Source organism: Manacus candei, unplaced genomic scaffold (genome assembly GCF_025592945.1).
Source record: "Manacus candei isolate 608988 ecotype Guabito, Panama unplaced genomic scaffold, ASM2559294v1 h1tg000008l, whole genome shotgun sequence".
Classification (NCBI taxonomy): Eukaryota; Metazoa; Chordata; class Aves; order Passeriformes; family Pipridae; genus Manacus; species Manacus candei.
Window position 1 is genome coordinate 26472082 of NW_026138056.1, and position 24710 is coordinate 26496791.

General features: G+C 36.0%; 1 protein-coding gene across 5 annotated transcripts in view; it reads right to left on the minus strand.

Moving 5' to 3' along the window:
- Positions 1-428: 428 nt before the first annotated feature.
- The window catches only part of UBE2W (ubiquitin conjugating enzyme E2 W), a 44151-nt gene continuing 19869 nt past the window's right edge, over positions 429-24710 (minus strand). For 2 of the 5 annotated variants that reach the window (XM_051769337.1, XM_051769315.1), the window contains exons 3-6: positions 23984-24086; positions 21280-21435; positions 20091-20166; positions 12990-15886 (exon numbers count right to left, since the gene is read on the minus strand). In XM_051769337.1, the coding sequence (XP_051625297.1) occupies positions 15873-15886; positions 20091-20166; positions 21280-21435; positions 23984-24086 (349 nt within the window). In that variant the 3' untranslated portion in view covers positions 12990-15872. Of the gene's footprint in view, positions 1890-12989; positions 15887-20090; positions 20167-21279; positions 21436-23983; positions 24087-24710 lie in introns of those variants that run through there. The other 3 variants (XM_051769307.1, XM_051769324.1, XM_051769334.1) reach the window with 3 other exon arrangements.

Here is a 24710-nt window from a genome sequence, read left to right on the forward strand (position 1 = left end):
CCCCGCGCCCGCCGCGCGAATGGCCCCGTCCGCCGCCCGGCCCGGCCGGCGGCGCGCAGCACCCCCCGCGGCGGCGCCGGGAACTGCGCCCGCCCGCCCCCGGCCCCGGCGGGGCCCGCGGCGCCCCCGCTCACCTTCCCCCGGCGGGCCGGGCCGGGCCGGGCCGGGCTCCACCGCACGGCGAGGCCTCGGCACTGCCGCAGGAGGCAGCCCCGACCCGGCCGGGGCGCAGCGGTGGGGGCCGGCTGGGCTGAGAACGGGGCTGAGCTCAGCTGAGCTCGCCAAGCCGCTCCGGCGCTGCCCCCTGGCGGCCTCTCCCAGCGCCGTGCACGGAGCGGGCCGTGGGGAGCGGAACGGGGAGCGAGGCTTAACGCCAGGGAAAGGAAAATAATGGCTTGCAGTGTTACAGGGAGAGCGGGGGAAAACAACACAGCACAGCAGAGAATGGGCCTGGTTTTATTTCTCCGAGCTGGTGTTACTCGTCTCGCTCTAGCTTGGACCACTTAACTCTCCAACGTCCTTCCCCTCTCACCTCCTTTCCCCTCCGAGACAGCTGTTTTCGAAGGATGGCAAAAACTCATAAGCATGATTCATGTCAAAATTTTCTTCTGTCTTGAATTAGAGCAAATCATGTTTCTGAAGGGGAAGATAACTGATGCAGTTGCTGGGCACTACCTTACAGCTGCCTGGAGGGAGGCTGCAGGAAAGAGGGCCAGGGATTGCAGCTGTGGAGGTTCAGCCATGTAGATTCCACGGTGCATCACTAAACCTCCCTTCCCAGCTGGGCATAAAACCTCCCACCTTGGACACTGTCAGGGCTCAGCTAAATAAAGTCCTGGGTAACTTGCTGCATTTTTTGTACAGCCCTACTTCCATGCCCTTCCAACTAATAACAGTCCTATGGTTCTGCCATCATAAAAATATTTATCTTGTTGCCATGTTTCAGGTTTGAATATCCCTTACAAAAGGTAGACCTAGATAGAAAAATGAAAAAAGGCAGAAATGAAAAAGTGCTTATGTAAAATTGAGATTAAAGTCTGAAGAGTTTCTTCCTTTACATTAGAAATTAATAGAGGGAAAAAAGAGGGCGAGTCATAGAAATTAATTTCTGACTATCATGAAAAAGATAACATTCAAATTCTTTATCTCAAAGTAATCATTTTATTGTTCATTGATAAAAGATTTCTGAGTTTAATCCACAATCTAATTTTTTTTTGTAGAAGCATCAGAACTTGAAGCAATGATCTTCCTACAAATCCTACTTGATTTGCTAGACTGCAGTAACAAAGTTCCTCAGGCTTAGAAACAAAAGCAGATTTTTGCAGGGGAGAAAGATGCCTATATCTTTTTACTATGCAACTAGGTTTTAATGATAGCTCATAACATTAGTCATAGCAAATGTAATTTAAAAAAAAAAAAACAACAGATAAGTCAGGTTGAATCAAAATGAATCCAGAGTTCATATTTCCTCCAGTATGTTATTCCGTGAGAAAATTTTTCTTTAATCATGACTTCACATCAAGAGGTGGATCAGTACTAAGCAAAAAAAGAAAAAGATGAAGTCTGACAGGATTCCCAAGCATGGTGTAGGCACATAGCCGAGGTGAATTTTGGTAGTAAGCTTGCATATTGTAGGTAATTTACAACACCGAAAACATACAATGATAGTGGCAGAGCCGTATTGTGAGTATCTAAGTGATAGCAAGGTTTTATTCACAGAACACTAACATTTACAACTTGTTTAAACACACTTTGGGAATTCAGCATTTGCTAAGAGTTTTATACATACCCTGTATTCAGCAGCAGCAGTTCGTCATCCTCCCCTTCTCATTCCTCCACTGTTTTATTTTCTGTTTCTGAGATTCCTTACCCCTTAATTAATTTAAGAACTGAGGACAGAAGTATACAGTATAATACAATTTCTCATGTATTCTTCTGATATAATATAGTGATATAATGTAGCAATGGATAATAATGCAAGTACTTTTCATTAGGCTACTATGAAATTTTGTGTGAGTAAAGTTCATTCAGGTGCTGAATCAGGATGGTGCTTCCATAAGTCTGTAGGGGTTTTTGTTTGTTCTTGGGGTTTTTTTTCCTTTTTAATTTTATGTCTTAAAATTTTTATTTTAACTACTATTAGTAGTTTGAAGAACAACCATATAGTATAACATATACTTAGCATGCATGTACCCAGCAGAAGAATGCATCCAATGAATGTCAGCATCAGGTTACAAGGGAGGTTTTCTGAACTTTCTGCAGAGACAGATGTAATTCCAACAAGCCTACAAAATCTCCGATCTGTTCTGTTATTTCAATACCTAAAATTTTTATAATATTGCTATTGCTACACAGCTAAAGGCTTAATTTAAAAATGTATCTTGAGATACAGGTATCAACTCAGAAAAGTCTTGTATCTTGATATACATTTTGTGGTGCAAATGGAATATAGCTGAAACAAAACTGAATACAAAAGAGCAAATTTTATCCCCAAATTTACCATATATGTATATTTTAGAAAAGAAAGGATATTTTACAATACTTTTAAGTTCATGTATTCAGCTTTTTTAATGTTTCCAGTAAAATTGGAGCTTTACATATATGAACAATTTAATTACATTACTAATATCTTCTTTAGATTTACTGTACCTTTATGTTTGGGGTTTTTTCTGCTACTGCTGAGACATAGGATAAAGGCTAGTCAGTACCTCCAGTAAAAGCAGCTTATTACAACCTAAAACCTTCTCATTTTTGCAAACAAGATGCATAGTTTGTATATACTCATTCACTCTACTCCATTAGTACACAACAGGAGTGTCATGACTTGCCCAACAATCCAGTTTCAGTATGCAAGTTGTTAATAGGAGTGATTAATTCAGTATGCAGTTTGAAAACAACAAAAAGCCACAGTAATGCCTAAATGCCTGCACAAATACCTAAGTGAGGGAAAGGATACAGAGTAATTCCATTTGGTCTCTATACACGAGTGCAGGACACTTCAAGACACTAGGCCTTGTCATTTCTAATCTCAGATTCATAACAAAATAAATTGGCACTTTCACACTGACTTGCAAAAATCAAAATATTTTAGTTTTTACTGATATATTTTATTGTTAGAATTGTAATTATAGAAAGTCATCAAGAAATGACTTTCTACCCCTCAATACACTTTGGTGTAACAAACCAAATCAAACCAAGCAAAAATAAATGCCCAAAGAAAATGTCCAGACAGAACTGCTGGTTGGAAAGAACATCTGAAGTTCTGCTCTACCACCCTCCTTGCCCCCTCAAACTAGGACCAACTTTAAAACTAGATCTGACTTTGGAGTTTGCAGGTTGCTCGGTTTCCTTTTGAAAATTTCCAAGAGCGGAGATTTTACAGCCTCTTCCAGAACCCTGCTCCAGGGTTTGACAGTTTCTTTGTAGCTGTACTTTTTATATATTAAAGAACTTGGATGATATTTTGATACTAAATTTAAAAGCGTAATTAAGCTAATAGAGTGCTCATAATACACCAACAGGGAGCAAACAATATATTTTTTACATTAGTTAGTCATTCGACTGAATAAAAGCCTCTAACAGCTTAATACCAGAAGAAATAATTTTTAAAATAATATTTTATATAACATTTTTCCAGTAATTAAAACATATTAGAAAAGTAAAAGCCAGGAGTTTGGGATTATATTTGATTAACACCCAGTATTACTAACAAGCCTAAGTCTAGTCAGGTCACGGTTCTCTGCAATAACAGGTGCAGAACTGTGACTATGAAAGTAGATTTTTGACTACATTGCATGTCATACAAGTGCCTAGAACAATTTACCACTAGATAGTACAAGGACTGAGAGGCATGAACAAACCAAGATAAAACAAACTACGGGTAAATACCATGCAGAGTTTTTTCAGGTAACAGAAACCATTTATTCCTTATGCTCCAGTGAAGACTCATGAGCAATGAATTTTAACAACTGATGTTAACACGCTATCTTTCATGATTCATGTCCAAAATGCAAGTTCCCTAAATCAGATGAATCACACAATCACTTCAAGAATCTAAATTAAGTGAACTAGAACTTGCACTTGTCAGCATATATTCAACTTTTTCCATCACTGATGGTATAAGGACATTGTACAACCTCTAAGTCCTTATTTCCCTTAGCAAGTATAATTTTTTTAGAACACACCAAAGTGAATCCAACCAGAGTGATGTGCTGATTTTGCAATCACCAGCTTACATCTAGGTCTCTTATCATCAAGGTACCAATGCTGTTTCTTCATTAGTTGACCCACTGGCCCAAATTCAGATTGCTTTGCAGGTAGCATTATATTTCCCAGTAATTATTTGCTCACATTGCTCTCATACAGCAGTGCTAGGAATAGTAAATCCTTGTGTAAATAAAGGCTTTGCTTTACCCTTTTAATAATGCTAGAGAAATTTTAAAACTATACTGGTAAATTATTTTATAGGAAATATTACGAGTTGTATAACACATTCAGAAAACCCCACATCACTCATTATTGTAGTTCATGTATCCAAAACTGCAGAAAAGCTAGCATTAAGTCTCTAGTTCTAATTTGCACATTTCTTTTGTGACAGTTATTTCCATAATTTTCCATTTATTTTCAACACAAGGTACTGTAAAAACTTTCTGTACATTCACCTCACCTTCTCACAATTATAGAAAATCTAACGATGTGTATTTATACATACCTAGTTAATATGCATAATAACTACATAAATTTGTGTGTGTATATGCACAGATAGTTAATAAAAGTTCATCATGTATTATAAACACCCTCTCATATATCCTATGTGGTTTCCTGATTTAAATAAATAAATAGAAACTACGAGATTTGTATTACTTCTGTAAAACACAGAGCATAGAATGTTAGAAGAAAACCAAGATAACTCAGGTCAGCCAGGGCTTCACATCTCATGACTACAGCAATGAAGACAAATGTAACTACAGTTTGATAAATCAGCAAAAATAATACCAGAATTAGCAACCTGAAGATCAGTGTATCAGTTTTCCATTACAAAGCACACACTCATTTAGGAATGGCCCATTTCTGCATTACTAAGCATTGCTACTCGATGAGACTACACTGGCTTTGCTCAGGAGAGAACTATGGGAAAGCCAAAGAGTTATTACAGGCCAAAGCAGCAACAGATTCTATAAGATTAAATTCCTGTTTACAACCCTGCGGGTCTTGGGGGTTTTTTTTTACCGATAGCATTCTGACTACATAAAAAGGCCTTCAAACAAGTCCAAACATGATGCTATTTTTACTGACAGTGTTGCATGAGAAGATCATGCCCATTCTGAAGTGCTTTGGATTCTCATTAGTACCTTTACAGCAGCACTTCAAACACAACCAAAGTGACACCAGTAATATCACCAGTCTGTGCATTGGTGTCAATACTAGTTATATTTATTGGCACAGTCGTCCTGGTGAGAGACTGTACCTAATCATACCTATAGACAACCTTACCAGTAGCACACTGTAACAGACTAGGTCTCAGAGAAAGTAGGGATTAGGCCTTTTACATCTTCAAATAAATTAAGGCAAATTTTGGACATGAAAATTAAGTATTTCAATCATCACCAAACACATTCTTGTGGTGACATTAGATTTACCTGATACAGATAAAGAGATAAAAGGACACAACTAGTTCAAAGAGAATTCAGTCAGTAGAAAAATGCTTTCCATTCTGCATAGTTTGTTTGCTTCCCACCCATTTACACTGCTAAATACCTTTTATTGAAGGACAGTGGAACAACTCTGCAACAAGAGGAAAAGGACTTGTATTTCTACCATTTTGTAGAAGTAAAAAAATTACTTACAGAAATTGAACATGGTTATTAATTTATACAGTAAATTAAAACTATATTAAATTAGTAATTTTTAAATTATTATTCTCTTGGAACAAGAACTACCTTAGATCTACATGAAGTCCAACTGTAAGAGCAGAAAAGAGAAATTGTCTGTACCCAGCATTCATACAGAAAAAGGGTTCCCCCTCCTCCAGCCCCAGAAAAAAAAAGTTCAGAAGTTGCTAGTACTACAAACATGACTCAGTAAATGACTTAAAGGACTTATCGTAGTCAATAGGAACAATAATAAAGCATTGACTACACGTGTTCCTAAGTATAGAATCTCATGAATGGAAACACTAAAAGCAAGGACAACTGGCAGCATTGTCACTCAAATGATGTTTATTTTTAGAGGATTACTGATGCCTGCAATTTGCCATTAGTACTATCTCCTGCCAGCAAACACTGGCTTCATTCTCAGTCTGCCCCATTTTCTAACTGATGGCTCTTAAAGCAAATACATTTGTGCTACTTCCAGGGACTGCAGCAACACAGCTTCAGAAAATGTGAAGTGTAACTGAGTAAACAGCAGGTATCACATTTGCTGAAAATACAGGATCTATGCATGTCACACCTACAACAAATGCAATTTAAGTACTTAGTTTCGCCTACAAAGTAGACATTTCTATGAGAGTTTACCATGTAAGAAATTTGCCGTATATTATGTATGTTATAGCAACCAGCACTGCAACTTTTTCAGAGGACAGCAGTGAACTAATAGTGTAACAATGTATTCCGAGAGCGAGACAAATCATATTTATATTAGATGAAGTTGGTTAAAGCTGGCTTCACATCATTTCACAATCCTGCCTAAATTAAGAACCCACCCCTTAGTAAAGTTTTTTGGGTCTGCTGACAAAATTATAAATTACTAGCTGTAATTAAGCACAAATACCATCATGTACGTAACCCAACGAAAACAGCTGGACTAAATTCTATTGCTATATGAAGGTGTAATACAGTAGACATTAAGATCTGCAGCAGTTCTAACTTTATAATGAATTCTTTTTTAAGGAACAGTCAGTGCAATGTTTTCCATTAATGAAATAAAAAACCCCAACCTTACCCTGCATTGTCACCAAACCATCAGTTTGCCATTATGTGCTATTGGAAGCTATAGGAACTCTAGGACGTTTTGAGAATTTGCACAAATGCCCTAACTGGATATTTTGACTAAAATGTTGCTGTATAGCACATCATTGAGCCAGACATTTCCCACCCATCCAATAATTTACCAAAAACATCAGTTTTACAATGGTTCGATGTTGCTGAATTTGACAATTTAAGCAAGAGTAAACTCCTACATAATTTGAGAAGTTTTGTACTATTCTACCATTAAATTAACACTAATCTACTACCTGGAACAGCAAATAAAAATGCTTAAAAATGGAAGTTATATGGTAGATCTGTACATTTCTGCATTTCTCTGAAAGTTTAAACAAGTGCAGAGCCCACAGGCCTTCACAGAAATTAGGGAAACATCACCATGTCTGAAAATGTTTCGATTATTCAAAGCCTATTAGGACAAAACACAAGCAATCTAAAAGGCACTGCATCTTTACAGATGGATAAAACTGCCCCAAGACTTTCAAATCAGTTTCCTCTACACTTCACTACAGTTAACAGAAAGAACACTTTAGATAATAAATTCCAAATCTAGAAGGAGGTAGCCTGTAAGTTTCTACTTCCAGGCAAAAGCTAGCAAATTCTCACTTTCTTGTATCCAGACTATTTTTAATGCATTCTTTACTTTTAAAAACCACAACAAATGAAAACCTAAACGTTGATGGGAACCTGCTCTTTCAAATGAAAAGCTGTAACTTATAAGGTCCTTGATACTGTGTCAAGTAAGGTATAACGATAACATACATACAAAGATTGATACACACTAAAATCAATCCAGATTAATGCATGGCCTAAGCAAGATTTATTACCCATCTTTAGTATGTACACAGAACTACCATGAAGACCAAAACCAAGAAATAAAGATCTATGACAGAAAGAAGCAGTGTTCTGTGGTGCAGACCATGCAGCAGGACTCCTTTCAGAGGCCAAATCCTGCCATAATGCTTTTTAAGTATAAAAAAGAAAGAATTAAGTAAACGTTTTACCATTTGACAAACTCGTAACAGTGACAGGACGCATTACTCAAAATCAAGTACAGTGCATTAATACAGTGCCTTGAAATACACAGAAAGCCATCTCACCACAAAACAGTATGGAACTGGCTTATACAGAGATCACAAATTTTCCAATTAGATCATTGGTTTACTCCAAAGAGAACCATGAGACATTAAACTTTGGGTGCACAGATGCTGCAAGACTGGGCTGCCTGGCACAAGACAACTCTTGTTATCCTTACCCGGGTACATCCAATACTGGATAAAAAGTTCAGATGGATTTACATTTCAGAAATCATTCAGGAAAACCTAGGCCTTACTATATTGCATGCTACCGTCACTAATGTAAGGAAAAGTGCCTTCTGGATGAAATGACATTTCATATCAACATCCAAACAGTAAGCCTTTATAATGTTCACTTTCAGAAAGTGTCGCAGAGAAATGAGTTAAAAAAACCCCAACATTACAAAGCAGCTGATAGGAAACAAAAAGAAGTAGATGATGTATTCAGATGAGTGTAGGACCAATCCAGAGAAGCTTTTAGGGAAAAGAATTACAAGCTTTTCTACAGAGCATTCCCCAGTAGTACCTGAGATAACAGGAAGACGTGATTTGGTCTATTCCTACAGACTAAAGAAAGGAAATTAACAGAAAGAATTTTCCAAATTACAAAATCACATAGCAAAGTACTATATCCAATCTGTTTTTCATTTGCAAAACTTCAAAATTTCTTGTCAGGCACAGTATGAGGGCCACTTTGATCAGTTAACTAGGGTTTCTGAAAAAAATTGCAATGGCAAAAAGAAACCTATTACTTCAGTTTCTGGAGAGGGCTATCCATCCTCTGAGTTGTTAAGTTTGATAGGACCAGTGGTTTTTCTTAGTATAGCACATCCCAACAAAATGATACCAGTTTTCATACAGGACCTTGATCTTTCAGTTGCATCATGACCATAGTTGCGCTGCATTTGCCCTCTTCCAACTTTGAAGAACTTCTTAACATAAGAATTATAGATTGGTGCAATTACTGATGTCCTCTTAAAAAAAAGGCCCAAACCTGAAAACCCAAAACCACACAAACCCAAAAGCACCATGCCACCAGCCACCGATTCACTGAGAATATTCAGGATGCTATCAAACTTAACTTCCAAGAACTAGTTATTCTCCCTCCCACCCTACTTTGTGAGCACAGCTCATCTCCATAAGGTATCCTCATTGTGTTGGTCAACAGAATTTGCAGGAGTGTTTGAAAGATCATTCCCAGAGACTGAATTATCATTTGAGGAACCCGAAGTCATTTATTATTCCAGTATAATCCTTAAGACAGTAGTTACTGCTTGGGGCAGATGACAATGTGCAGATACATAAAAGATTAAAAGAGTTATAGTCCAAAACCCAGTGCAATACAGAATACATCAGTGTGACTGCCCCCAATTTCTCCTTCCATCCCATTTCCCATAAACTCAAAACCTTATGCAAATCAAGACTTTAGGCTTGATATACTCTGTATCATCTGGAGATATTATAATTTATCTGTCTTTGTCACTTGTTTACTTCGTTATGTATACTTCCTGTACTGCTTCTCCCAGAGTTCTGATCTTGAAAAAATTGTCTACACCCAATAAACAAATATGTACTTTATTCGGCGCATATGAAGCACAGCTACCAATGTTTTCTTCAGACATATGGACAGTAGAGAATAAGAAAGAGACTCAAGAGCTATTCACACTTCATCACCAGTCAGAATGACAGCTGTCACACACTTTTCACCGAGCCAGTAAAAATAATACATTAAGATCAAACCCACCAGGACTTCATCCATCCCTTGAACAAGACCTTCAGGGGAAGGGATGAGACGACTAACAGTGTGGTTTTGCTTTGAAAATCTCCTACCACAGTGCAAGTCACGCTCTTAAAGGATACAACAGACAAATGAGATCTATAGCCGAGACTTGAGTCTCAAGTGTTTTCTGTATTAGATGACTGTAACTACATTTGGCTTTCTATCTAAGCTCCAGGACATTTGATTCGTAACAGGAATGCCTTCCTTTTGGAAAATAACTGGCCATTTTCTGAGTAGCTTCACTGAATCTGTAACTCTGATTCAGGCTTGACAACATTGGTCTGATAAAAACCTTACTAAAAATATCCTAACAGAGCAATGCCAGAAGACTTACTACTTTGAAAACAAAACAAAACAAACATAAAAAAATGCAAAAAGCCAACCTGTTCCTGGGCACAAAAACTCAAGGCATCTAAACAGAGAGGTAACAGATCACTGGAAGGCTTTGAAACAACTTCAGAATTTTTACTAGAAAACAGTTAAAACAGACAGGAGAGTCCCCCGCCACAGGCTGTTACAGGCAGTCCAGACCTCCAGCTCAGGCTTCTCATAGCACATAACTCACCTTCTGCGTAACACAAGGTTTCTAGTACATTATGCAGAAAAGCCTAAAGATACAAATCACGTTTCAGCCATCACCTCCCAAACCCCAGCTGCACAGTCCTTTCCATTTTTTGCACTAGCTCTGAAACTCTTGATTATGCAGCAAGCTGATTCAGCTTGTTAATTGAGAAGAAAAAATTTCACTTTTTTTTTCAGTTTTCTACTGGTTTAACAGGCTAGATCATCTCAGTGCAGACTTGACAATAAAGTTAGATGCAAGGTAGGAATGTAAATCATTAGACTGGAAAGGAAGCAATACAAATTCCTCCTTCTCTTGTAACAACAGGAACCATGCTTAATTTTATCTTTAGGATAAAATGCCCCTGAGAACCTCATTAGCAGCATCCAGATAATATTGTGGTCCTGGGAAAAGGCCCAGAATGTGTATCTGAACAGATTTAACTCTGACTACCTTGCACAAAGCACTTCGAAGGGCTTCAACAAAACAGGTTCCCAACTGCTGAAGACAAAAGTTTTAAGGTCTTATCATGGAAATTTTAAATAACAAAAGACAGGCCAGCATGAGGGAAAGAACTGTGGTCAGTGTTATAGGATTTCAGATTGTAACATCTTTCTTTGAGGTCATCATGATGGTTTTCAATTATTCACTGGATTCCTTTCCCAGAAGTGTCTCCTGTAAGCAGCTCCTTCACTAGCTGAAGTCAAGTGAAAAATGTCACTTCAAAAGACAAAGTTGCACTGCAAATCACCCAAGTAAACTGAAGGGGGTTAAACACAATCTAACCTACTACCACTGACTCACACCTTAAGAGCTCCTGTGGAGTATTATACTAAAGAGACTGTGGACACAGGCTTATATATCTGATCTCTACACTGATACACACTGCATGATCAATTGGATTTTGCATTTATTTTTTGTTTCATAAATACAAAAATTAATATCTGAATGAAACCTACACGGGTTTCTAAGGAAGCCACTTCATGAAAGCAGTTACTTTGGAACTACAGTGTTACTGAAATTCTCTTCCTTTGTAATTTAAAAAAACTTCACTTTAAGTACCTCCAGAGAGAATTTGTTACAGTGAATCAACTGTTCAAAATCCCTCAGACACTATTTTAAAAAGTACATAAAATCTGGAGGAAAAGAATAGGGCAAGTGAAGATTTTCCTGCATTGCTATTATCTGTAAAATGAAATAAAAGCAGAGGTAAGTATTTTCAAAATTTGTATTTCTGAATTATATTTCAGTACAGTAAAAGGCGGCTCGTGATATTTCTACTCTTGCGTTTTATAAAGGTATTGTAAAGCCTGACGGTTTGTAAAGTTAGTAGTAGTCCTAAAAAAAAACCAGGCCAACAAGTACCTGGCACATGAACTAAATCCAAAGTCTCTCTTCCCATGCTGCTGTGTGACTGCAGCTGAAGATGGAATATCACTAAGGCAGCTTAATTCCCCTTATCCAGTTCAACACCTAATTATTCAGGTACCACTGTGTATTAGAGCAAATCCAAACAGGACTGGGTGATATGGATTAAAAGTAACTGGTTTTAAAAGAAAGTTCATTCAACCTACTACTTAGAGTGATCAGGATTTGTGAGCATGGAAACACAACATAATGCTCAACTGCTTTGCCAGATGAGGCAAAAACTACACTGGTTTTCCCCAAAGCTAGAAGTTATATAGTTACACTATTGCAAACCTTTTAATAACAACAGGACATGTTCTAAGAAACATGAGAGCCACAGGTAGTTTTCTTTTTTCCCTTCTGTTTTTAAGACATCATTTATTTTGATAAATATTTACATATTAAAAAAACCTACCAAGAACAGGACTGCAAAGTCTTATTACCAATTATATTTAAACTTTTCCTGGCAGACACTTGTTTACTCTACTCTTTAATATGTAATTACTGACATGGAAACTCTATGGTCTCCTTAAACTGTACCTTTAAAACCTAAGATGTGAACTACAGTTTGTCAGACTTTCAAAGAAAGTAGTAAATAAAAATTAAACATCCAGAGCAATCTTCATAACACATGATATATGAATCTTAAAAACTTATTTTTTCATAAAAATATGCGTTTTAGGTATAAAGTGCTTTGTTTTTTACAACACAGAAGACATCATCTCTTGAACAAAAAATTGTACAAAACTGAAAGCAATTATCGGTATGAGGCAGAGGTTTAATTCAACAGTCCTGATATATGCTAACAAAGAAATAGAAACTCTCCTCCCACCACTGCAAGCAAACAAGAACCCTGCATCTGAAACTTTCTCTGTAATATTTGAAGCGTTCGTCATACAACCAAAGAACAATAATAAGGAACTATTTGATCATCTGTAAGAAATGAAAGCATTACATCTTAGTGATTTTTTTTAAATAAGCTATTTCCTTCAGTTGATACAAGAGATACCCTCTGGAGAAAGAGGAAATACCTCGCTGTTATCCCAATTCCTCCCCTGATACGCATCACAGCATTTTAGAATGACTGACAGCTTTGTCTCAAGAGTGGCTGAACATAAGGAACAGTGCTTCTGCACTCCACCATGAAAAGGTCCACACGTATTTCCAGTCAAGGGTAGTAATCTATTTTAAAACAAGAATTTATTGTGTTATAGTATAAAGACACTAAACACAAAACAAAGTGTTTAACAACATGAATATTGACACAAAATAAAAGCAAGATAGTTTCAAGCCAACTCCGTAACCATTTCATGTGAGAAATTCCAAGTGAAAGAAAGTTACATACACAAGGTCACCCTAGGAAAAGGATGGCACCTTCAATTAATTCAAGCCCTATTTCAGGACATCATAGCATTGTCAGAATAGTTGCATTATTTTGAGGGCTTGAGTGGTATATAGGCTTTGCCTTGGCCCTCTATATATATGCGAACTTACCCACAGATCTACAAGAGAACCAATGGAGGCATTTCTACTGTAAACTAAAAGACCTGAGGTACATTCTTTTCTAATCTACCTTGCACTTTTTTGATCTAAGTATATTATAGGGGGCGGGAGTTTATTAAAGAGCAGCATAAATTTGGTTATTTAACTTCACTATAGTCCATGTGATAGCACAGGTCAATAAAACGTATAATGTTTTGCACTACAACACCCATCTTTGACAAAATACAATACAGTATGTCATAAAGCTTCTATGAAACCATGTCTTGTAGTTTCACAAGCTACTATATAAAAAGATAACTGAATCTGAGATGTACTTGAGCCATTTGTACAGACATTACCTGGTGTCACATTAAGGTCTCTTTCCCGTAGACTGGTTTGATAGGATCCATTATGTGAACCGTTCATACATTAATTTCTCAAAGATGCATCAATTGTTTCAATTAATACAGAGCAGTTAACATGAATATACAGATTAAGTATAAGATTACTGCTCTTCCATATGAAATGTTTCCAAAAATAACCAGTTTGATGAACTCACAACAATAATATTTTGCTAAACAAAAAGTTGGAGCATAAGTATTTCATTTGTTTAAAACTATTTTTTTTTGGCTTCTAAAATGAACTGAATTCTATGTTTAAAAGGCTCGTTGTGAAAATATATACACACATCAAATTCATATCCAAAGCTAGATTTTACCATTGAGTTTTAAAGGCCAAGAGATATTTTCAGTACAGTAGAAAAAAAATAGCAGTTCCTGAAGTTTATTGTAGCCTCACTTCACTGCCAGCATCTATAGTCCTGTTGCTGTACAAAATACTCCTCTGAAGCAAATCCATCTGAACTCTATCCACCCTGAGTTTAGCATCTATACTTTTTTTTAAAATGTTTTAAACAATAGGTAACAGAGAAGTATGTACAAGGCTATAAAACATGTCAGTTATCATACAGCAGATTAAAAAAAAAAAAAATCAGTCTTTTCAGCCAATTTTCTGTTACTGTAGTAATTCATTCTGGATTGGGTTTAGGGATTTTTTTTTGCTTTTGTTTGTTTGTTTTTACATCAAGTAGCTACTTGATTTAGACATTCATGCATTAATTGCTTGAATTTCTTTTTGAGTGCAACAATAAGGCAACAGTAAAAAAAATTATAGAAATTTTGCATATGTGTAAAGGTATTAAGTTTATAAAAGTGCTTCCTAAAAAGACAACCTAATTGCAGTATCAAAATATTACAGAGTGCTGAGAACAACTATCATTTCAATAAATGTTGCTCCACAGAAAAATGTCTGATTTTAGGCTTTTTCCCCTTTTTTGGTGAAGTAAAAGCCCGGAAAAATTGCCATGGCTGCATGGGACAAGCAAGTTAAGAAAATATACTTTAGTCTAAACTTAAATAAGAAGGTCCACACTTTTTTGTGAAAACTTTAAGCCTCTGTCAAAAATGTATTTTTTTTTCTTTTTATAGTACAGGATTAAAAGACAAGATGATGCTTACAAGATAAAGAAATAATTTACATGAAAATATCTTCTGACAAAGCTTTTCAATCAAAATATTGTTTTGTAACATTCAAACATGACATACAACACAAAAGAAACAGTGAATGCAAACAAAAAATGTTATATGGATTGCTTTTGAACACATAAATAAATGAAATATTGGTGTAGGCAGTAGGGCTCATGCTGATGGCTAGCAGGAAATAACAGTGTGCAATCTATTTGGAAAAAGCTCTAAAGTACAAATTACAAGCCCAATTACGGACTGCAGCAAGTTCAGTTATATCACTGCCATCCTCTATCTCCAAAATAAATTCTTGTTTAAATCACTCATACCCTAAATTACTCATACCTTTGCTTCAGAGATATGAATAACTATATACAAAAAGTAGTTTTATTTCACCATAGGGATAACATTGTACCTCTCTGCCAATGTCACTTGAAAAGCCGCCCATGTCAAAACAATTTGACAGCAGATAAACAATTCAATAAATATGTAATGATCTTATTACAGTCCTTCAGCTAGGCATGTTAACTCATGCTGCTAGTTTTGTGGTCACAGTGCATAGAATCCAAATATAAAAGAATGGGCTGGATTTAAGGTAATTGTCAATCCCTTGCTTATAATCCAAATGTATCCAAAACTTTCGTAAGCTCTGTCATGCGTCAATCTTTTTTGTGGCAGGAGCAAAACCTTTCCCTGGTACAATGTCCATTGCCGGCAATGGATGCACCAAAACCGCCAAGGAGCTCAGTGTTATTGCACAATATATGAAGACCTGGAATTCTTCCAAAAGCTTAAAATAAAAATAATGGAATTATTCTGACATTTCTGGACACCTGCATTAATACTGTATGACTAATAAAAGCATGTCAGTTGCATGGACTGAACCAGCGATCAACATGCGCCCAGAATGCACACTAGTAAAAATGCAGTCAAAGGAAGTAGTCTTCATTGCCTATAGGTCACTTCCAGTCAAAGGTTAAAGTTCAAAGACTGAATGATCAAAGTGCTCATTTTCTCAGTAGGACTATCTTCTGCTACGAGGATCACAAAATGGTGGCATCAACATGTGTCATCTTTAAAATAAAAGAAGAGCATTTATGGAAAACATATAAACATTCTAATTCTAAATTAGTAAGGTGCTATATGCAGAAACAATTCCTAGCATAGACAGTAACATGCAGAGGAAATTCAGGAAATACACTGATTGAATAATTCTATCGTTTTGTTCAATACTGACGCAGGGGAAAAAAGAGATTATCAAAAACTAAACTTCTGAAATACACATACACCACCAAAGATATTAGCATTAGCAATTATTCCATTAAAAGGACAGTCATTTCTACGCTCAGTATTTAGAAAGCCACTTGCCCAGAAAATGAAAAATCAAATATTCTTAACATTTTGTATCTTTGAAGTACAGTAGGTCCACACCAGTTATCGAATTGAGACATCCTTTTATAAGGAATATATAGGGATAAGAGCAGGCAGAGTGGGCTGCTTCTGATGTACGCTCAACCCTTTAAACATATATATCTATATATATATTTATACACATGTATATTCATTTATTTCTCAAGACTCAACACAAAACTATAGCTGACAGAGTTACGCAACAATAGTAGGTTGCTACTATAATCCTAAAATCTTAAACCTAAAAATAACTGACATATGCTACATTTCAGATACTGTGATTGGACAGAATATATTTTAAAAATGTGTATTCTATGCAAATCTTTTCTGAATTATGCTCCATATCAAATATTTGTCTGTGAATGCTCTCCCTTTTAAACGTTCTCCTTCACATATCAACCTGCAGTATATTTGTACCTGCTAACAGTAAATACTGAGTTGTTAACAGAAAGCAAACTTACTGTCTGCTTATTTTTAAAGCACTTGTAACCTCGCACACCTAAAAAATGTAGCCCTATAAACATTCTACATTCTCACGGGAAAACATTATGTCGTCAATATTATTACTTGTAAAAAACCTTTTCAATTTTATAGTAGGCTACTGTACATGTTAAGAAAAAAAAAAAAAGGAGAAGGATGCAACAGAGAGAATGGGTATTTAAATGGTGCACTAAAATTTTAGGACAAATACCAGAGAAAACACTTTCCACTTAAGGAAAAACAAAAACCAAACAAAGCCCCCAGCCCAAAAGCAGTAAGGAAGTGCTAGATGAAAATAAACACCACTGCCCCTTTTTTCCACCAAAAAAAAAAAAAATCTACCTCCTGACAAGACCAAAGCCAGGCAACAGTTTTATGAAACTAATTTCAGTCTAGATGCCCAAGTAAACTTTATCTGGAAGATCCTTTTCTGTCTTTAACATAACATGAGCACCTCTCAGATTGAAATTCAACATGAAAGTCAATGTACAGTTGAAACAGACATTGGGTAGGGCAGACAATCCAGAAATACTTTCAGTTATCAAAGATCAGGAGCTTTAAACAGGGCTTCTGAGGACATCATTTTGGAGCAAATAGGGTTCCATGACTCTGTTTGTGGAATAAGTTGCTGCATTGAAGCAGGGATGAAATGAGATTAAAAAGTTCTGTAACAAGCTAAATGCAGACACATATTTACATGTCAGAATATGTCTCAAAGTGCCACTTTATCACTTTGTGTTCATATGGGTTTGCTTTACATCAGGTCCCAACCATGCACTATTTTGCTCCCATGTAAATAAATTCTGGGTACCTACTGGAAAAAAATATTTTCCTTCAAATGTATGTATTAATACAGATGACAGATTTCTTCCTATCTCTTCAAAACACAGGGATCCAATATCACACTGAAGCTAAAGCAGTACAATGGCTAGCTGATACCAGAAGGGGCAGAACTATTTTGCATCTCGCTCCATATGTTCTTATATTAGCACTAGCATTTAATTTCATCCAGTGGTTAACCTTGAACAGCTGGTTTTCTTTCTCGGGTGGGATTGTTTTTTCTCCCCTCATTTACCCAGCCAAATGTGGTTCAACCACAAGATTAGATAAGTGACATTTCAGTTGAAGCGTGAGCAGAAAATAAAGATGACAGAAGCACCTTTTCACACTTCCCATTTTAGTGTAACCCAGCAGTTCTTCAAACTCGTTAAGAAAACACTGACAACTTAAAGATCATGCCTTGGCAGTCTTGTTCTATGTCTACATAGGAGAAAAAAAATTACTTGTAACTGAGAGAAAAAGCAAATGACACACAAAACTCAAAGGCAAAACACTCGAGCAGTGGACATCAGGTATGTGTAATTTTTTCATGTAAGAATTTAAGGTGGGGAGGAGCCCAATGAACTTTTAATCAGGAAGCAAGACAGTATGAGTTATTTAAATGAACTGACTTGCCTCAGGTTGGTTTTTAGGTTGCTCTGAATTTGAGGAAGGGTAGGGTTTTCTAACATTCTGAAAAAAGCCATTGCATAGTAACTTCATAGTGATTAAATTACTCATTCAGTGAACTATAAGCACCTTGATGGTTTTGAGTCACAATAATACCACAACCTTCAGAGTCAGAGAAACCCCATTTCTTTTCATACTAATTTGTTGTTTTGCTTGTTTAATGTAAATTGAATTTAATGATTAAGAAATCAAAGTAATATCTGCAGACTGTTCTCCTTTTATGGAGTTCTATTCTAAATCCATATGAGACTAGTACAAATTAAAAGTAGACAGAATGTATTTTGATCACAAGATATAACCAATAAATGGAACTTCACTTGTTTCTTTTTAAAAATAACTAGCAAGTGGAAAATAAAAGGTAACAAAAAGTTTCCCAAAACTAAAAATGGAGAAGCACCAAACGCATTACAAGAGTGTGAAAACAGAGAGAGAAGAGAAAGTGACTGCTGTACAATCTGGTGAAGATAAAAGTCCCATCCTTGTGGGCAATATGATTATTAATCTTGGAGTCAATTTTAAAAACAACCACATGATAAACAGTCCCAAGTTTCTCAAAGACATCTTAATCCCATGGCATACAGCACTTTTCTTAATGTACCTGAAGTCACCTTATTTTAGAGATACTATTACAGTATTATGAGAAACAGTTTCATTCTGTTACATTACCATATATGAAAACCCCATGGTCTTGGCAAGTATTATGAAACACTCAAGTTTTTTTTGTTAAGGCATTCATGGGGTTTTAACAATCTTAAGAATTTCAGGGGTGAAGGTTTTGGCATTTGCCTCTCCAGTCATGAACTTTCACTGTCTCAAAAAACCTGTTCTCATTTCACTTAGGGGACAGAACATGTCCCAGGGTGGGGAGGGAGTGAAAAACAGAAGATGTCTTATGATGGAGCCTTCAAAGAAAGGCAGTGATGGAATGAGCTCTCCTGCACTATGCTAGCATACAGTTTTACCTGCTCTAACACATCCCTTCCCAAAATACTGGGGCTCCCCATAACTACCATTTGAACAGAATTTTCCTAGAGAAAATAAAGAAAGCATTGCTTAGAAGAGAAACAAAGCACAGCCCATCTCTACCCCCTCCTTCTCTCTTTTCTCACCAATGGAGTGGACAAGACAAGCACATACAACCAAGTGCAGCTCTGGGCAGAGGGTGACAAAAAATGAGGCAGAAGAAAGAAATCACATCGTATAAAGCAAGACAGAGAACACATGCAAAAAAACCCAAGAAACCACAAAACAAAATAAAAAAGCAAACTCCCAAATGAAAACTGAACAAAGAAAAAAACCCCAACATGACACTAGTACTGCAGACACTGTAGTAATTTTAGTTATGGTTGGGTTTTTTTTCTTTATCATTTACATGGAGAATCTTATTACTATATTATTGGGTATTAGTTTTTAGGAGCCTTTAAAGTCAGTCAACTGTCCCATACTGGAAATTCTGATTAAGAGTGGAAATGTATTAAAAGACACAGCTGTTTACAAATATATAGGTATCTTTTCAACACCATAAAAGCTCTTAAAGTGTTAATAACAACAACAAAAAAAATGGGTTTAGAGCTAAACTTTGTTTTAGTATGTCCCTTCCCCAATCCCAAACTTGTCATGGACTAATGCGGTCTACAAAAACTTTCATTCAAACTCTATCCTACAATTTAAAACATATGAGTTTACATTTTCACCAGGAATTATTAAAATGAGATATAAAAAAATCACAGCAAATTATCTCGGAAACAGGATTTTAATAACTCTTTGAAATTAAAAAGAGTTTTAATGCTTTGAACACATTTATCCCACTTTCCTACATTTTAATTGCCTTCAGCCTAAAAAGAACTTAAAAATTCCTGGTCCTAGTTAAATACTTACCATGATACCACCATTTTGTTTTCTTTGGATTCTTGTTACATGTTCTTACATAAAATGAGTTATCTGGAGGTCGCCTCTGCAACAGAAGAAAAGACCTACAAATAATCAAACAATCCTCATATTGTAATACACGAGCTATTTAATAAGCTTTTGAAAGGTTACCATGTGAATGCAGTGAAAATGACATAACAGGCAGGACTAGACCTTTGTCAAGAAAAATCTCTTAAAGATCCAGGTAACAAATGCTTAGTGGAGATACTCCAAGAAAAACATTAATGAAAAATACCAAAGAGTTTGGCAATAAATAGAGGAAGAAATAAAAATAAAGAAAAAAAAAAAGAAAAGAAAACAACCCAAAAGAAAGAAACGGCTGTTGTTCAAAAAATCCCCAAACTAAATTCCTTTGCAGTTTGAAATCTAATTCTCATGTATTAGATCCAATTCACATCCATAAGGCTCAGCTTGGAGTGGGTGAAAAAAACAAACCTTAACATCTATATCTAAATCCTTACTTCATATTCTTCAGTTTTCTTCATAAGTGTCATCATTATACAGAACAAGTCATAGGATAGAATACAATATAAAGCCATTTTGGAGTGTTTTTTCAACTACATGCACATGACTAGGACTGACTGGGATGCAACATAAATAGGTATGTTTAGATAGCACACATGGACAAGCTCTGACCACATCTAACTTCCACAGATAGCCCACTGCGAAAGAAATGGTCAAGAGCAAAAGGACAGTCTCTTTACAAAAGGTCTAAGGTAATAGTGTCATAAGAAAAAAGGTAAAATGAAAACTATCAAGATCACTGAAATAGCACAGATGCAAAGCCTTAGAAACATCTGCACTAAAGACATTTCAATTCATTTTGCACCACCTCTAGAGACAGGATAATTTTACATAGAATTGTCCTAAAACATGATTGAACTTCAGTTAGGAGAACTAGATGGGTTCCATTTGTTCCTCTTTTCCAATATGTAAGCAGGTTACCATGAAAACAGTGACAAAGTATTTACTGCACTGTTTATTCTGAAGTTCTAGCTTAGTATTTTTTCAGCAGTAGAAATGTAGATATAGTAGTTTTGCCTATTTTAGAATCTGAGAAATGAAAATTTCACTTTGCAAAGTAGAAAACTATTAACTTTTACTTTTTCTACTCCAACAGTGCTGAAAAAGCCCATACCTTTTCTTTGCAGCTGGAAAGCATGCTAATAATGCTAAGACAAACAGATTGCACTGAGAGAGCTGGAGACCAGTCTTCCGTTAGAATGGATAAACAGATATGACCATTGCTATAAACATGAGGATGAACAGGAATATTGTCTCCAGTAAACATGACCTAAAAAAAAAGAACAAAAATACCTGAGACTTATAGTCCACATTTTAAATAAAACTGTATTGTTTTTAGGAAAACAATATAATCTTATTTAAGGAGCAGGTCTGTCATTTTCACTTACACTAAATAATACACTTTACCACATTAGGTTTATTCACTTTTGGAAACTATTAAATGAAATGTAAAATAAACAATGGAAGCCTAAATAGCTAGTGATGATGGAGTTGAATAAATGATATAGAAGATTTCCTATGAATACTTATACAGCATAGAAAAACTCAAAGGTAACTATGTAAAACCAATGAACTAAACCTTTTATATCTTGCAGCCTCAGTCTTTTATGCCCTAAGGAATACAGCTGCCTAGCCAAAATACTGGATTTTAATGATTCTATAAGCCACAATGTTGTACATCAAGAAGCACAAGGAAGAATCACAAATGAGTATTTCTATAATCTTGGACACAACAGAAATTAAGTTCTTACTAACTCATCCAGGTTCCAGCATCAAGAGTAAAATTAAAATGCATCCATCTTATCAACTATAAAATAAAGGACTTGTGAAACTAAAGTTTGTTACCAAATAGGAAATACTTTTAAATTTTTACTTCAAATGGAATATATTTTTATTTGATGTGGATGAACATGGAAGAACAGCATTTAGAACCTTAACTCCTCTCTACTACAGGAAGTATCACAGTCAAAAAAAGATTAGAAAAGGAATTTTGACAACTATTGCTCTTACATCAAGATTTTGTTGAACACATTGTTGGTTCAGGACCAAGGGAAATAGAGTAAAAGTGAGATCTTCATAGCAGTATTAAACTCCTGAACATCTTTTCCAGTGTAACCACTGTCATCTTTTAGGCAAAGACAAAATAAATCTCTACCACTCATAACCATAATACCCAGAAGTCTCTTAAGTGTTTCTTAAGTTATATAGATACGTGTACAAGTATGCAAACAGGTACACAACATACCCACCTCATCACTGACAACAAGACAGAAGCAACACCCTCATCATATAGGAAACAGAAATCAGAGAGCTTAATTTATCTGCCAAATAGAAGACATGTTTCTAAGGCAGAAGAAAAACTGGATTCAGAATAATCTTTCATAAGTCTTTTAACCTCTTACTTAAGCCTTGAAGAGCTTACCTTCAGAATCCAGTAATGTATTTCACTTGTAACTAATATCTTCCTTTTACATGAAAACCAGAATTAGACATACTAGGTAAGTAAAAGCATGCATGCTGTGATAGACACATACATTTAAAAGCAGAAAACAACCAAGTGATTAAGCAGCAGAAGTGTAAACTGTCAAGTAAGTCACAGTAAGTAGATTTGCCAGAGAGATAATTATGACCCAGAGGTTCATAGCACAGAATGACCTTACTGCACAGCAGCATTTTAAAAAGTGAAATTCTAGCCATCTACAACAATCAAATATCCAGTACTTAAATTTTTAATTGTTTTCTGTGCTAAAATTCAGTGTAGATGTATGGATCTAATTTGATGCTTAACAATAAATTGCACAGAGCCACACACACAGCTTGGGTAATGAATACAAACAGTACCTACTTGGAATCAAATTAAAGTGGCTACTCTCTTGTGGATCACCTATGAGTAGTTCACTGCAAACCTGATGAGGTGCAGAAGTACAGGTGGCCAGTTTGTTCTTTGAAACCTAAGACTGAAAAGTCAGCATCCTAGTTTTTATCACAGTATCCAAAAATATTTAATGTTTATGGTTTAAGTGTCTCTCACAGCTCCACTCTTCAGTTTTACAACAAATAAAGAGAAGTTGCAGAGTTCACTCTTAGAACTTTGAGCTGAAACAGACAGGACAAGAACTGAGGTTTTCTTCCTTTTCTCCTTCCTTTTTTAGAAAAGAAGAGGTGACTACTCTTATCAGCCTTGTTTTGAAACATTTCCCTCAGGTGACAGAGGGATGGATGTACACAGCACATCCTGCAGTCTCTAAGTACTGCTGTCCCTTCAGTTTAGGCTGTCATGAAAGCAATGCAGCATCTCATACCTCAATTACCAAACTCTTTGCAGGCCTCTCAAACATGTCATGTATCTATGAGAATCCCTATCAGAAGCACAGTATTTCTTCAGCTATATTAATAATGGCAGCAGAGAAGATGCGATAGTCTTAAAAACAAACTAGAAAAAAATATGTTAAAAGCAAGAAGAGATGGGACAAAGCAGCAATTTGTGGTTTACCTGGCTCCTATATCGCAATAAAGGGGATCTTCCTATTTACCCTGTGTTTGTCTCTCACATAATATAGATATCAACCTCAGAGAAGCCTCCAGATTACACTACTTTCATCTCCTATGAAATCAGGTAGACTGTCAAAGCATTGTACCTCGCTGCAGAATCATTTTTAAAAGAAAAGGTATCTGAGTAATGCATTTAATACAAATTAAAGTAATTAAACCTCACATCAGGATATGTGGATGATATAACACTCAGCACGTGTCATACAGATACAATATACAGATATAATCCAAAGGTAATGTTAAGCAAGGAAGAAGGCAGCAGTTACCTGAGGCGAATCAAAAGGATACCGACTACTAAACTTAAATAAAAGCTGAAATTTCTCCCCTTCATATAGTGTTCCTGGAGCACCTTCCATGTCTACAATCCACCTAAGGAACAGGGAAAAAAGCTGTTAGTACTGTGGACTGACAAACTGTGGTTTTATTCCTGGAGCACAGGACAAACCAAATCAACTACAAATCAGAGCCAAACCTTCTAAATTCGTTATTAACATTGTAACAGTCACAAAGGTGAGCAATGCATCAAGTCTACATTTGAAGGAAACAAGCTTGGTATTTTACATACAGGCATTGATATAGTGCTGCAAATTATACACATGACTTGAACTCAACACAGATCCATCAGTTGAAATAAAAAACCTGTTTGAAAGCTTATTCCTACATAAAAACAGGCTTGGAAGGAAACAAACTAGTACACGTTTTCTTTCATGTTGTTTTTCTTTCCTTTTCTGTCACGGAAAACATCAGCACAGTTTATTAAAACAAAATCTGTATCCAAGGGGAAAGGACAAAGCTCATCTTGTACTTTTATCTATGAAAAGCTCAGAAATTCAATAGTACCTGGCAGGTAATGAACCAAAACTGGAAAAGCTAATAGTATAAAAAGGAAAAAAATTAAAAGGCAAACAAAACAAAAAAAAAGAATTATTTGCAACTGTAATAGAGATAATACCTCAGCATATCACACTATTCTTTTTCCTCTGTTTCTGGTCC